Source organism: the organism of the source record quoted next, unplaced genomic scaffold, assembly GCF_019419815.1.
Source record: "Pyrus x bretschneideri cultivar Hongxiangsu unplaced genomic scaffold, Pyrus_bretschneideri_v1 Contig11, whole genome shotgun sequence".
Taxonomy (NCBI): Eukaryota; Viridiplantae; Streptophyta; class Magnoliopsida; order Rosales; family Rosaceae; genus Pyrus; species Pyrus x bretschneideri.
The window spans coordinates 8,693,689-8,709,546 of NW_025999402.1; the positions used below are offsets into that span (position 1 = coordinate 8,693,689).

The window sequence follows — 15,858 nt, forward strand, 5'->3', positions numbered from 1 at the left end:
ATTCATTTGAGTTAAGAGCTCACGAAAAAACTTGAGATTAAATTAAAATGTTTCATATAAAAGGCTAAGAATCCACCACACCAACGCGGGGTTTCGAAAATTACAAAGATTGATTCGGCATTGCATTTCCCTTATACCATGGAGATTGTATCCTCTTCACTGTCCGTGTCATCAACCGGATCTTGCATCGGCATCTCTTGGGGACAGAAGAAAGGCTTCGGAGGCATCTGCAAGGCTTCGACTTCACCTTCAAGCATCTCTACGACTTTGCTCATGGAAGGGCGATCCGCCGGCTTCAGTTGTATGCACCACAATGCAACCATGATCATCTTCTTGGCTACTTTCTTATCATTCTCACAGGCATCAACAATTTCAACACTCAATCCCTTTTCTAGTTGATCATAAATCCAGGAAGAGAAGTAAATTTGGCTTGAATTTTGTGCATGTGCATTCAAGTTCTTCCTCCGACCGGTCATTTCCATTAGCAACATTCCGAAGCTAAAAACATCAGCTTTGTACGAAACACCTCCGAGGTTTCTGTAGAACATTTCTGGAGCTATATATCCCATCGTGCCTCTTGGAGCAGTAAGAGAAAGAGTGTTATGATCTCTAGGGGAAAATCTCGCAAGACCAAAGTCGGAAATTTTAGCAGTGAAGTTCTCATCAAGAAGAATGTTGTGAGGTTTGATGTCAAAGTGTAGAATTTGCATATCACATCCCTCGTGTAGATATTCGATCGCACGAGCCACCCCACGAGCTATCTCATGCATTCTATCCCAACCAAGAACAACGCCTGTTTCCTTCTCTGAAAATATATATTTTTCGAGAGATCCTTTAGGCATGAAGTCGTAAACAAGAGCTCTTTTCGATTTCTCAGAAGAGAATCCAATTAGTTGCACCACATTGACATGATGGATTCTTCCAATTATGGCAACTTCATTGATGAAATCTTGCCCTTCATCTTTGGATCCACTCAACATCTTGACTGCAACACGATGACCATCCGACAGCTCTCCTTTGAAGACGGAACCAAAGCCCCCCTGTCCGAGTTTATCTTTGAAATCCATTGTAATCTTCTTAATATCTGAATATGAATACCTTCTGGGCATAAGATCCTTGTATGCATCCAAGAATTCTTCAACCGCCTCGTCCTTTCGGAATTTTTTCGAATAGACTCCTTGACTCAGTTGTTTTAGAGGAACTACTTCCATGGAGATCGCATCCTCTTCACTGTCCGTGTCATCAACCGGATCTTCCATCAGCATCTCTTGGGGACAGAGTAAAGGCTTCGGAGGCATCTGCAAGGCTTCGACTTCACCTTCAAGCATCTCTATGACTTTGCTCATGGAAGGGCGATCCGCCGGCTTCAGTTGTATGCACCACAATGCAACCATGATCATCTTCTTGGCTACTTTATTATCATTCTCACAGGCATCAACAATTTCAACACTCAATCCCTTTTCTAGTTGATCATAAATCCAGAGAGGGAAGTATATTTGGCTTGAATTTTCTACACATGCATTCAAGTTCTTCCTCCGACCGGTCATTTCCATTAGCAACATTCCGAAGCTATAAACATCAGCTTTGTACGAAACACCTCCGAGGTTTCTGTAGAACATTTCTGGAGCTATATATCCCATCGTGCCTCTTGCGGTACAATGAGAAAGACTGTTACGATCTCTAGGGGAAAATCTTGCAAGATCAAAGTCGGAGATTTTAGCATTGAGGTTCTCATCAAGAAGAATGTTGTGAGGTTTGATGTCGAAGTGTAGAATTTGTATATCACATCCCTCGTGTAGATATTTGATTGCACCAGCCACATCGAGAGCTATCTCGTGCATTCTATCCCAACCAAGAACAACACCTGTTTCCTTCTTCGAAAATATATATTTTTCGAGGGATCCATTAGGCATGAAGTCGTAAACAAGAGCTCTTTTCGATCTCTCAGAACAGAACCCAATTAGTTGCACCACATTGACATGATGGATTCTTCCAGTGTTGGCAACTTCATTGATGAAATCTGGCTCATCACCTTTGGATTTCCCCAACATCTTGACTGCAACACGAAGACCATCCGACAGCTCTCCTTTGAAGACGGAACCAAAGGCCCCCTGTCCGAGTTTATCTTTGAAATCCATTGTAATCTTCTTAATATCTGAATATGAATACCTTCTGGGCATAAGAATCTTATATGCATCCAAGAATTCTTCAACTGCGTCGTCCTTTCGGAACTTTCGAACTGCATCATTCAGGAGCTTTTTCCAAAAGCCTTTTTGACTGACTTTAATTTTTGTCTCAATCATCATTTTCTAAAACAACTTTGCCTACAATCTCTTGTACTTACAATAGAAGCAAAATTTTCAATTAAGCCTCTGGTAATGCAGACTCAAGAAGTCCAAAATAACAATAAATTGGCCTCTGCAATTTCTATGTATGGCATAGCTGCTTTTGCAATAACAAGAACTTGGCTTCCTCCCTTCATCTATAGTGGTCATCGCTTACATTCAAACTCATAGCCTATAATCATCAGAATCAATCATTTTCCATCCTATCTGCAATAGAGAAAAAGATACAGGAGAGAAAAAATCATCATCTCAAATTTTGTTTCTTTATGGAGGAGGATGGGGGGCTTTGATTAAATAGTACTAAAACTTTTGTATACTTTAAAATTGTTCTCAATTACTCTATAAAAACAAATAATGGGACACGTTCAATCAGAAAAAGAGGACCCTAACACGTTATTAAAAAAAAAAAAAATACAAATCCTATAGCAAAAACAAGCAACAAAAAAAAAAAAAAAAAAACATAGAACACAGACCTGGGAAGACCCAAGGAAGATGCAGTGGTGTAAAATGGCATAAGGACAGAGTTGCAAAAGTTTAGATGATCAACTTTGTTGTGATTGTGACCTAGAAATCGAATCGGCGGGAGGTGAAGTTTAGGAAAATTGGAAGAGTCAGGAAGGCAGATAGGAGGGGGAGGTAGCAGAAAAAGTCAGGAAAATTGGGTTGAAAGATGCCTCAGTGCTGTTGATGAGATTTCAAAATCTAGAGCATTAAATTAACTTAGCATAAATCAATGACTGAAGAAGTAAGAGGGATTTGCAGGTGATGTAAAGTGGGAGGAGAGACAATCTTGGTCCAGATGAAATTACTTGGAAGTTTCCTTGGAAGACTTTGACAGACTATTCGATGACAATGATGGTTGACAGGTGCATTTTAACCCAAAAGACAAAGAGACACCAACATTCAACGAATTAATAATTTAAAGTTGAAGGGTAGACCTGAATTTTTATTACATAATTCGTTACACATAACATATAAATAATATGGAAATAAAGGATTTTTGATCAACACGATAACTAATTAAGTCATACGATAACTAATTAAGTCATATGATAAAAACTTGTTATCAAATGATTGGTTTTTTTTTTTTTAACAAAATATATTATCTACACTAAGGGGGAGGGGGGTGGGCTTAGCCTCACAATGGGCTAGCAATAACGTGATTCAATCAGTTATTTGTTAAATATTATTTTCTCTATTTTAAACACGTTTAAAACATCTTAAGAGGCGTGTAATGCCGGTTATAAAAAAAGTATTTCGCACACGGATAATAATATGATTAAATTAATTGTCAATTTTTTTTTTTAATAAATGATATTATCTACACTAAGGGGGAATGGATGAGTTTAGCCTCACAATAAGCTAGCAATAATATGATTCAATCAATTGTTTATTAAATATTATTTTCTTTATTCTTAATGTAAATTTTATAGAGAACAATTTTATTATGTGAATTTAATTGCTTTAATTGGTTTATGAGGGATTTCTAGCATGATCTAAAATTATTCATTTACTTCAAATATTTGACTTTTCTTTTATCAATTTACGTATCTAAATATATCTAAAATATATAACTCGCGAGTAGCACGTTGTAATTTTAAAAATACATTCTGCATGAAGGCTAGTTAAAACTAAACGCGTTGAACCCATGCGACACGTTTGAATTTCATAATAAGAGACAACACGCATAATGATGCTAGGATTTTGACAAGTCCATACAGAAACCGCACAACAATTTCTGCAAAGACCAAATGGGAAATGTATTATTTTCACATAACGCATTAATTGACCAATTATTCACACCAATGGAGTATGGAGTACGGAGTTTGGATGAAATTACTTACAAGTTTCCTTGGAAGACTTTGAACAGACTATTCAATGACGATAATAGTTGATAGGTGCATTTAGACCAAAAGACAAAGAGACACCGGCTGGTTTGGAGTTTTGGCTTATTAAAAAAAAATCTAGAACGTATTTAATAAAATAAAAAGATGTATTTTTTTTTTTAAATGTTATCAATGATAGTAGAAAAATATAGAAAATCAGAAGTAGAGTTTACCATATTTCTAAAAAAATGTTGTTTTTTTCAAAGCATAGTGAACAAAGACATTTTCAAATGACAAGTATAGTTCCGCATATTTTACAAAATTACAATCTTTGTCCCTGTATTATTCTTATTGGTAATTATTATACCACATTAAATACCATAGTTATTTAACATATTTACAGCAATTTTATATAAAAATTTACCAAACATTAAGATATATATATATATATATATATTTTTTTTTTTTGTTAAAAACACTTTTACAAAAAAAAAGTTTACCAAACACTCAACAATTTTATTTTACTGCTTTTTATTCTCACAGCACAATAGAAACAGTTTTTTTTTATTTTTTATTTTTTATTTTTATAAAGTACAACAATACCAAACTAGCATTTAATACCAAATACATCGATTTCAACTTTCAGGTCTTCTTTTCTACTTTTTATTGTAGTTCACTACTTTTTTTTCTTCTTATTACTAGCGATATTAGTATTATTATTCAAAGCTATATTGTTTCGTGATTACAAGCGATATTAATATTTGCCATGAAGATGAAGATGAAGATGGTAGCTTTTGAATCTGGAATACGCAAGTTAAAAGGAAGAAAACCTGTCCAACCAGGAGGCAATCCACTATCAATAGCTCACTCTTATTTTCAACCAGCTCGCATTTTGTCGTGTTTGTTTGTTTCACAACAACTTTTTGGGCCGGGCTTAAGTTTTTGGGGGCAGACATAGGCCATTTAAGTATGCATCCTAAATAGAGGTTTTTGGGGCACAAACTTAAACTTAAATTCGGATTGGCCCCAAAACTTGAAAACGAATTTATCTATGCATGCAAGTGGCCATTTTCAATTGTGATGGAAATATGTTGTACCTTTGTATAACGGCGTGAGTTTGAATTTCGTATTGGCTAATTTAACATCTAACTTACTAACACGATCGTTCAACTCAAAAAAAAGAAAAAAAAACTTACCTATGCATGAGATTCCACTGTAACAATACTCCCATAATTACAAACTACCACACATTTAAACTTCTCCACATGCCAAAGAGAGCAGCATTATACTAAGAAGGACTACGTATCTATAAAAAATTGAGCATAAAATAAGTGATTCAAAACCCGTTTCAACTCGTTCCAAATTTCCGAGTAATAAACATTTATGTAAAACAGATGTGACAAAGAGCCGATTTTTATGTAAAACTTTTTGGTAAACTTTTATGTAAAACAGATGTGACAAAGAGCCGATTTTTCAAAGCTGAGTTTTGCAGCTTCTTGTTTTTGGCTTTTTTTCACCAAAAACTGTGAAAAAAAGCTGAAGCTGAATGTTTATCAAACACAAAAACAGCTCCTAGCTTTTTTCAGAATCACCTCAGTACCAAAGCAGGCCATTGACTGATCAGCTTATTTTTTAGGTTGTTGACCGAAAAAGCTTACTTTTAAGAGATCTTTCAGTGTGTTAGGAACACGGTCTTTGTACAGTAAGTGTCGTAATACAAATAATTTGATCCTTAAAGAGAAATTTCAATTGCTTGTATTATGATACTTGGTGCACCTAGCTGTATTACTGGTACACTGAATTTTTTTTCTATTTTTAAATTGGATTTTTAACATGCAATACAATATTGCAGAAAAGCCCTCCTTTTTGTAACTTTGAGCACGTGAAACCATATTTAAAATTTTCAGAAATCTCGGAACTTTTTTGACAATGTAGACATACAAATAATACAACAACAAATTAACAATACAATGCAAGCAAAAGCAGAATTTGTTTGCTTTCAGTTGCTCTCACCCAAAATGCACACGATTCCAAATGTTACATGTGTTTTTGTCATCAGACTTTTGGCCAGGGAGTTTAATGAGTCAAATGGAAGAGTTGAGTTGGACGAGAGAATATTTTGATAGGGTTTCTGAGGGAAAGCATCATGTGTTTGTCCTCTTTGCTTCTTTTTCATCACTCCAGTGTGAATGTGACTAGAATATTTGATCATATCATACGCATGATGTCTTTTTATATCTTGTTTTCCTTTTCCCAGTTCTGCATGCTTTCGATGCCTTGACCATTTACGGTACTCCAAAAAGAACAATCTTTTCAATTTTTGTGCAGTTCTTAATATGCACGTTCATATTTTTACTAAAATCCAAGTGCTTTTTAGGAAGCACTTCTGAAAAAAGCCCCAACTTATAAGCGCTTTGGTTGGTAGAAAACACTTTTGGCCCTTCATGAAGCAATCCGGAACACTCACTAAATTATGAATCTTTGAAGTGCTTTACTAAATTAAGGAGAAAATAAAGTTAAGAACTCTTCAATTCCCGTTTCCTTTTTCTGTTGTTTGTTTAACGTAGTATTGATTTTATGAACTTGTATGATATGGTGGTCTTCGAATTTCCGTTGATGATATCGATTGATTGTTGTGGTTATGTAGAGACCCACTGTGGAAGTAACCGATCACAAGGCCCATGGTTCCATTCCAGAGCCTGGATCAGTTGTCATTGCTAGAGTAAGGGATCATCAACAAGATCATTGCATAATATAGCACACTTTCTCCAATCATGAAGCAGATTGTTGGACTGATTCGTGTATGTAAATCTTGCCGACGTTTCTTTCATCATAGCAGGTTACCAAGGTGATGGAAAGGATGGCTTCAGCTGATATTATGTGTCTTGGCACGAAGTCTGAGCGGTATATGCAGTATTCCTTTTGAATAATGACCACATAGGCGTTGCATTTATCTCGTGCATATTCGGTTGTAGTTTGTCTAGTGAAGTTAGTTGCTGTTCTGTTTCGTTTTCAAAACGTCATTTGGTTTATAAGCTGTTTCTATCAACAGGCTTCAAGATGTAAGAGCCACCGAAATTGACAAAGTAGATATGCTTTCGTCTTTTCGCCAGGGTGACATTGTGAGAGCTCATGTTGTATCCTTTATGTGTGGAATGCCCCCGTTAGTACTAGGTTAAAAACATTGTCATGCAGATAAGATAGTTGGTGGCAGAGATGACGCCTTTCCGTTGCAGATAATTTTTTTTTTTTTTTGGGTGAACTTCAGTGATATGTTTAATACTACGTCAATTGTGCTTGATATTCATATTGCAGTGATTAGTTACGGAAACAGTTTCCTTGATTCTTTCAGTAAGCTGTCGCTTGGAGACGCCAAGGCTTATTATCTGTCAACCGCAAAGAATGAACTGGGCGCTATTTCTGCAGAGTGAAGCAGCAGCAGCAGGTATATGTATTTTCTGCTAGTGTTCACTGGATTTTTTGTTAGTGTTCACTGAATCTTTTGCTAGTGCTATAATCTTTTGACGCGTATAAATGACACATTTACAAATAGCGTCTCATCCTCATTTCATATGTGCATCGGCGTTTCACACGTAACACTATCAAATCCACATGATGTGAACTCGGATGTGATTCTCTCTTTGTTCATCGTAGGTGAAATGATGGTGGCTAGAAGCTGGTCAGAGATGCAGTGCCCCGGGACAGGGCAAATCAAGCATAGAAAGGTCGCTGAGGTCGGAGGATGAAAAGATGAACAGAGAATTAATGTGTTGTCTTCTTTCTTCTCCTTTTGTTCCTTTTTCGAAAGCATGTAACCTTAGAGTTTCTTATAGATGGTGTGCACAGGGAAATAGGTTGAAGTCGGAAGTTATGGTAGTCTGATATAAGATTTTGTAACTCCGTCGACTCCCCCATGCACCTCTATGTGAAGGGTTTTACAAACTGGCAGTCTCCTGTTTACGGGTTCGCTTACGTTTAACTACTTTGAAAAGTTGTGCAAGAGACTGCGGTTTCTTGTTGAGTTGAGTTGTACTTGTATATGCTGCATATATTCATCCTATTCCAATATCATCATTCATTCATTTGAGTTAAGAGCTCACGAAAAAACTTGAGATTAATTTAAAATGTTTCATATAAAAGGCTAAGAATCCACCACACCAACGCGGAGTTTCGAAAATTACAAAGATTGATAAGGCATTGCATTTCCCTTATACCATGGAGATTGTATCCTCTTCACTGTCCGTGTCATCAACCGGATCTTGCATCGGCATCTCTTGGGGACAGAAGAAAGGCTTCGGAGGTATCTGCAAGGCTTCGACTTCACCTTCAAGCATCTCTACGACTTTGCTCATGGAAGGGCGATCCGCCGGCTTCAGTTGTATGCACCACAATGCAACCATGATCATCTTCTTGGCTACTTTCTTATCATTCTCACAGGCATCAACACTTTCAACACTCAATCCCTTTTCTAGTTGATCATAAATCCAGGAAGGGAAGTAAATTTGGCTTGAATTTTGTGCATGTGCATTCAAGTTCTTCCTCCGACCGGTCATTTCCATTAGCAACATTCCGAAGCTATAAACATCAGCTTTGTACGAAACACCTCCGAGGTTTCTGTAGAACATTTCTGGAGCTATATATCCCATCGTGCCTCTTGGAGCAGTAAGAGAAAGAGTGTTATGATCTCTAGGGTAAAATCTTGCAAGACCAAAGTCGGAGATTTTAGCATTGAGGTTCTCATCAAGAAGAATGTTGTGGGGTTTGATGTCGAAGTGCAGAATTTGTATATCACATCCCTCGTGTAGATATTTGATTGCACCAGCCACCCCGAGAGCTATCTCGTGCATTCTATCCCAACCAAGAACAACGCCTTTTTCTTTCTCCAAAAATATATATTTTTCGAGGGATCCATTAGGCATGAAATCATAAACAAGAGCTCTTTTCGATCTCTCAGAACAGAATCCAATTAGTTGCACCACATTGACATGATGGATTCTTCCAATTGTGGCAACTTCATTGATGAAATCTTGCCCTTCACCTTTGGATCCACTCAACATCTTGACTGCAACAAGATGACCATCCGACAGCTCTCCTTTGAAGACGGAACCAAAGCCCCCCTGTCCGAGTTTATCTTTGAAAGCCATTGTAATCTTCTTAATATCTGAATATGAATACCTTCTGGGCATAAGATTCTTGTATGCATCCAAGAATTCTTCAACTGCCTCGTCCTTTCGGAATTTTTTCGAATAGACTCCTTGACTCAGTTGTTTTAAAGAAACTACAATCATCTTGAATTCTGAATAAAAGTACTTTCTTCTTCTAACATTCTTGCATGCATCCAAGAACTTTTGAACTGCATCATTCAGGAGCTTTTTCCAAAAGCCTTTTTGACTGACTTTAATTTTTAATTCAATCATCATTTTCATGATATCCGAAAACGAATACCTTGTTATTCGATTCTTGCAAGCAAGCAAGAATTCTTCTACTGCTGCATGCTTTGGGAACTTTTTCCAGTACAGTTTGTAGCAACAGAAACCCAACAAAATAACAACGCCGAGTATCATTCGCGCCATCAGAAACGCCCCTGCCATAAGAACACAGGAGGGTATTAGAAGTTCATCCTGTCATTGGAACTTCAATTTTCAAAATCCACCACGCAATACAAGCAAGTGTTACTTTTATATATCTATATTCTTTGGAATTTAATTTCAGCTAGTTAAAGAACATAAACATTCTTGAAAAAGACTTACCGATGATCTTGGCGGCTTCTAGGAGATCTGTGTGAAAACAGAACGAAGGGAAAAGATTAAACTCAGCAATTTTAAGAGCAACATAACAACATTAGCTATTAGAAAATGTGGTGCTAGTCAAAACTTACTGCGCTTCATGTCTTCACCGAAACCTGCAAAAGTTCATTAGTGTCAGTTAGAGATTGAAGAAAAAATCTTCATTTTAATTCATATAAAATTAACTTGAATTAGTGACTGTTCGCCAAAGTGATGAAACCATACTCACAGTGGAGGGATTGGTATCGGTCGTAGCAGTAACTGTCGAGGAGATATCCATCCCAATAAAGCTCTATACCGCTTCTCAAATGATCACGGATGAAAGAAAATGAAAGGCCACTTCCAGCTTGTGTGATATCATAAGAATATTGAACAATTCCGGTCAGATTACAAGAGGGTTGAAGATTGTCCACTCTATCTTTCACCATAATATAAGAATATGAGGTTGTAGCAGATGATGAGTTGGTAGTACTGCAGTTGATTTTTACGTAATCCGGAGACTCAACGGGTGACAAGCAATCAAAGAAAGATATATAATCGTGATCACCAACTAGCGAATATCCAAATTCATATCCATATCCATATCGATATCCATATTCGCTGAAATTATAAAACGTTAACCAGTTGAGTGGCCTAAAAGGGCAAGTATCGTTTAGCAAGCCAGGATCCACAACATGGATTGTACGATCCTTATAGTTGATTGGCGCTTTGACATAATATGTAGAATTAAAGAGATTGAAGGTGGTGCGATTATGCTCGCACGATAGCTCAGCTGGATAACGGGGGCAATTAACTTCAGAACCGTTTCTCAGGCTAAAAGGGTATCGAATGTCTAGAAGATCTCCACATGAAGCATGCCTCCGACACTCCTTAGCATCATGACACACTACAAAGCTGATAGCTATAACACATGCTAGTAGCCGGATTCTTCTCAGCATTGTAGTAAGCGATAAGATGAACGGAATTGAGGAGGAAGAAAAAGAATGAAAGATTGTCCTGTTATTTAGGACGGATTCTGCATATTTCACTTGGACTTTTGGTTAAGCAAGAAACATAGTTGCTTAAACTTACCAAGAAAGTTCCCCTGCTTGGAAATTCTTCTTTAAAAAGCATTTATGCTCAGAAGCACTTCTAGTAAAAGATTTCCATTAGAAGCACATTGAAATTTATAATAAAATTGTAAGTTTATCTTGGAAAAAAGTGTTTCCCAAAAGAACCACATAGCAAGTGCTTCTTCCATAAAGTACTTCATATACTTTTTTTAACCAAGAAGCACTTTTAACTTTTTGTGTTAAACATAGTCAGAAGCGCTTTTGATGATCTGAAAGCACTTTTGGAGAATGCTTAATCACAGAGACAGACAGTGATTGATGAGATGACCAAGACTAGTCAAGTGATAAGGCAATGGGTGGACACCAAACAATATGCAAACTTACAACAAGGCAAAAACTTTGAGAACAACTGCCTTTGGCTCTGCTGAAAGAGTAGAGATGAATATCGATAGCCAACTCCTCCAACCTCTGTTTTTCTTGCTGGTAATTTTCTTCGCCACGGCCATTAATGTCGTACCAAGCAAAGCAGCAGCTGATGATCATGGCACAGACTGCCCAATTTCACGGTGTAGGGATGATGGTCCCGTTATCAAGTTTCCCTTTCGCCTAAAAGACGATCCCCCACACTGTGGCCATCCACAGTTTGAGGTTTCTTGCTTGCAAAACAAGACAATGATTCAGCTCTCATCGTCATCGGGACTGTTTCCCATACGAACAATAGATTACAAACGGAAACAGTTTCGCGTCTACGATGCAAATGGTTGCCTCCCCAGACGCCTTCTTAACTTTACCATCTCCAGCAACTCATCTCAGCTCTTTGATATCTCCCGGCCCTATGATTACCGGTCCTATGATTACTCCTATTATTACCGGCCCTATGATTCCCTGTATTTCGACTGCGCTGCTTCATTAACTACTACTCTGATAGCAAACTTTACATTATTAAACTGTTCCACAGATCAAAACTTGACCAGAACCTTCAATGCGAACTACTTTCCTATCAGCTGTCTCAGTGTCCCAGGGCACCAAGTTCTGGCTTTTCCACCCGAAGCTTCTGTCGCTGATTTGCCTGTGCCAACTTGTAGCATTTGGAGAAAACTCCAATATCTTCCGTTACGAAGAGTGGATGGTAATAACAACCGACACAATTGTGGCGTGGGCAGTTTTCTGTGGCTGCGATGGAAATCATGGGATAATTTCCCATCATGCCAATACTGTGGACGATATTGCCATCCCAATAGCAGCACCAATCAGTTGGAGTGCCATCGTCCTCCACAACATCAAAAAGGTACTTCCCCGACCTTTACATTTCGCTTCAGAAATTGCAACATATATCCTGAAAAAATTTACTTTGTTTCCTCAATTCAACTCATTTTGTTTAACTTTTCTCCTTGTAATTTCAGGCCATGCATCAAGTAGGACGTCGATTATCTTGGGAGCGAGCGTAGCTTCATTTGCTCTTATATCAGCGGTGGCAGCAGTAGTATTTTTTTTCCATGTAAAACGATCAAAGAGCGTACAGGAGAAAGAGAATCAACTCAAAGTTGAAAGGTTCCTGAAGGATCACAAATCTCACGTACCAACGAGATACTCCTACGCCGATATTAAAAAGATGACAAATGGATTCAAGAAAAAGTTAGGTGAAGGAGGTTTCGGAAGCGTTTACAGTGGAGAGCTTCCAATTAATGGAGTTCCAGTCGCCGTAAAAGTCCTCGCTGACTCGAAAGGAAATGGAGAAGATTTTGTTAATGAAGTGGGAACCATTGGCAGAATTCATCATGTCAATGTGGTTCGTCTACTAGGTTTTTCTGCCGAAGTAGGCAAACGTGCGCTTATTTACGAGCTCATGCCAAACAGGTCCCTAGAGAACTTCATCACATCTAAAGATCAATCCAATAACACTTTGTTTGATTGGCAGAAACTTCATAACATCGTCAATGGTATAGCGAAGGGAATCGAGTATCTTCACCAAGGGTGCGACCGCATGATCCTCCACTTCGATATCAAGCCTCGTAACATACTGTTAGACCATGATTTCAGTCCTAAGATCTCGGATTTTGGTCTGGCTAAACTGTGTTCCAAAGAAGACAGTATCGTATCTATGACAGCTGCTAGAGGCACCGTGGGCTACATTGCACCAGAAGTGTTTAACGGGAACTTTGGGAACGTGTCACACAAGTCAGATGTGTACAGTTTCGGGATGCTGGTGCTTGAGATTGTTGGAGCTAGGAAGGAAACTGCTCTTGCTTCTGGCAACAATGAGGTCTACTTTCCAGAGTTGGTCTACAATCGTCTCGTTCAAGGAGAAGAGTTGGATTTGAAGCTAGATACCGATGAGGACACTCAGATTGCTAAGAAACTAGTGATTGTGGCACTTTGGTGCATCCAGTGGTACCCGGTGAATCGCCCTCCCATGAAAGCAGTTGTTAGAATGCTAGAAGGAGGCTCTGAAAACTTGAGCATGCCACCAAATCCATTTGCTTCCACAAGTGCACAGACAGATCAACCGAGAACAACACTGTCAAGTTAACTAGTCACACTAAATAATTGTGTCCTGCATATTTGTAAAAGTAGCACGAAAGCAACAATTAAAAGAGCTTTCTAATAAAATTTTACTGCCTGGTGGCTAGTAAATTATCATTTTACCATGTTTTCGGTTAGAACGGTCTATTAGAATGTGAGAATCCATCGTAAAACCAATTGACAATGGATGGAAATGCCATATCTTTTAAACTGTTCGCAAAGCTTTAAAATCTCAGGGCGTGTGGCGGAATGGGAGTCATTCCCCATTCCTGATTATTCTTTCGTTTACCAACTTAAACGGAATGTACAGTTCTGTGGGCCCACGTAAAATCAGGAATTCAATTCCTGATATCACCGGAATTGGATTACCTGGACGAAGGTAGTATTTGGATTGAATTGGATTACCTGGACGAAGGTAGTATTTGGATTCCGGGGAGAAGGCTCCATCCGGAATCAAATTATTCTTCCCAAAATGCCCTTCACCTTCAGTACTCCTTTCCATCGCTCCTGCGCTTCACCTTCATCGCCTGCGCCACACCTTCCATCTCCCCGTGTAGCCATGCCTTACTCCCCTGCCACTGCCTTACAAAACCCAACCCTCAAATCACCCAAACCACGGATAATAAACCCACAGATCCAGTGAAGAAATCACTCAAAATCTAGAAAATCTTGAAATTGAATTACTTGGCAGGTAGGATGGGTGGTGATTATGGGGTAGGTTGATTGGGAAAGATGAAAGCGAGGGGTAAAGGGGAGGGAGGAGTTTTTATCTTCTGCTGGGGAAGATGAAAGCGAGGTGTGGTGATTACGAGAGTTTGTTTGCTTGACTCACCGCCTCACCATTTCCGGCATATAAACAACTCCCTCTCTCTCCCATTTTAACTCTTCACTTTAATCAAATTAATAAAAATAACTAATGAAAATATTATTAAAAAAAAATATGGGAAACAAATAAAACAAAGAGAATAAGGGCATTTTAGTAATCATATTAACTTCTATTCCGATTCAGGTGAATTAGTATACAATTTATATGAATTTCGTTTCAATTTTACTCCGATTTCAGAACATTTAAGTAAATAACTTCAACATGAATCTGATTCTGACTCCTTCTCAATTCAATTCATCCTCAATCCAATTCCTCTATTTTAATTACGGTTACATAAACGCGTTCTCAATTTGAAAATTATGCTCCCAACACACATCCCTTATCTCATGTGTGGCAGCACACGTAAACAATACATATCAAATGACATGAAAGCACATGTTGCAAACACTTGAATAGTCCGCTCTTATAAATAGAATGCAAGTATTGACTTCAAAACTAATTGGAAATAGATGAAAGGTCCACAATCATTTAAACTAAGCGCGTTGAGCCCATGTGACATGTTTGAATTTCATAGTAGGAGACAACACGGGACTTTGACAAATTCATCCAGAAATCGGAATGAGGATTATCTCCGGATATTCTTTGTTCGGCTTTCAGAAAATTTTAATCGTGTTCGTTCATCATACATCGTGTAGTCATAAATCATTTTAATTCTTTTTATTTCAAATTAAACACAAACAGTACTTGACAAAAACTGACTGTATCATGTACGATAAATAGACATAATTAAAAAAATTTCAAAATCTTCACAAAAAGAATTCGAAGAGAATTCTCATTCCAGAAATCGCACCACAATTTCTGCCAAGACCAAATGGGAAATGTATATTTTTTCATATAACGCGTTAATTCACCGATTATTCACGTCATGGAGTATGGAATACTTTGTCAGAAATTGTGGTCTTTGTCTTTGTAGTGTTCCGGATGAAATTACTAACAAGTTTCCTTGGAAGACTTTGACAGACTATTCGATGACAATGATAGTTGACAGGTGCATTTTATCCCAAAAGACAAAGAGACCAACATTCAACGAATTAATAATTTAAAGTTGAAAAGTAAACTGATAATTTTTTACATGATTCGTTAACACGAGACATAAATAATAGGAAATAACGGATTTTGAATTAACACGATAACTAATCGGATCGTTATTGGATCACATTATAAGAACCCGTTAATAACATATCATTAACAAGTTTACACGAAGGTGACACGCTAGTAAACCATTTCAGCACGTTAAGAAAAAATTATTTTGATGATTTTAATTTTTTAAACTATTAAAAAAAATTACTATAAAATACAATAACCTTAGTGTGTGTGAGTGTGTGTATATATTGTGTTCTAAATATGTATTATTGTATTATTATTCTATGTAAATTAAAAAAAAATTAAATCTTATTTATTTATTTTTATACTAAAAAGTGAGATTAAAAAAATTATAAA

At 37.5% G+C, this 15,858-nt stretch overlaps 4 protein-coding genes and 1 pseudogene across 5 annotated transcripts; 2 read left to right on the top strand and 3 right to left on the bottom strand.

Annotated features, from left to right (window-relative positions):
* Positions 1 to 19: 19 nt before the first annotated feature.
* On the bottom strand, positions 20 to 14,383 carry LOC125473868 (cysteine-rich receptor-like protein kinase 34). 2 transcript variants are annotated; one of them, XM_048577240.1, is made up of 2 exons: positions 13,938 to 14,383; positions 20 to 2,552 (listed from the first exon to the last, which is right to left on the bottom strand). In XM_048577240.1, exon 2 carries the CDS (start codon positions 2,304 to 2,306, stop codon positions 132 to 134), a length of 2,175 nt encoding a protein of 724 aa, XP_048433197.1. In that variant the 5' UTR covers positions 2,307 to 2,552; positions 13,938 to 14,383; the 3' UTR covers positions 20 to 131. The 2 variants fall into 2 exon arrangements, with proteins under 2 accessions (XP_048433197.1, XP_048433196.1); XM_048577239.1 differs by lacking the exon at positions 13,938 to 14,383 and adding an exon at positions 2,819 to 3,276.
* On the top strand, positions 3,079 to 8,192 carry LOC103935709 (annotated as a pseudogene).
* LOC125473870 (rust resistance kinase Lr10-like) lies at positions 8,268 to 10,501 on the bottom strand. Its single transcript, XM_048577242.1, has 3 exons — positions 9,922 to 10,501; positions 9,645 to 9,755; positions 8,268 to 9,587 (listed from the first exon to the last, which is right to left on the bottom strand). Exons 2-3 carry the CDS (start codon positions 9,742 to 9,744, stop codon positions 8,380 to 8,382), a joined length of 1,308 nt encoding a protein of 435 aa, XP_048433199.1. The 5' UTR covers positions 9,745 to 9,755; positions 9,922 to 10,501; the 3' UTR covers positions 8,268 to 8,379.
* On the bottom strand, positions 9,884 to 10,895 carry LOC103935708. Its single transcript, XM_009345518.3, has 3 exons — positions 10,187 to 10,895; positions 10,050 to 10,073; positions 9,884 to 9,948 (listed from the first exon to the last, which is right to left on the bottom strand). The coding sequence occupies exons 1-3, from the start codon at positions 10,893 to 10,895 to the stop codon at positions 9,884 to 9,886; spliced, it is 798 nt and encodes a 265-aa protein (XP_009343793.2).
* LOC125473922 (rust resistance kinase Lr10-like) lies at positions 11,382 to 13,654 on the top strand. Its single transcript, XM_048577344.1, has 2 exons — positions 11,382 to 12,297; positions 12,413 to 13,654. The coding sequence occupies exons 1-2, from the start codon at positions 11,382 to 11,384 to the stop codon at positions 13,537 to 13,539; spliced, it is 2,043 nt and encodes a 680-aa protein (XP_048433301.1). The 3' UTR covers positions 13,540 to 13,654.
* Positions 14,384 to 15,858: the final 1,475 nt, after the last annotated feature.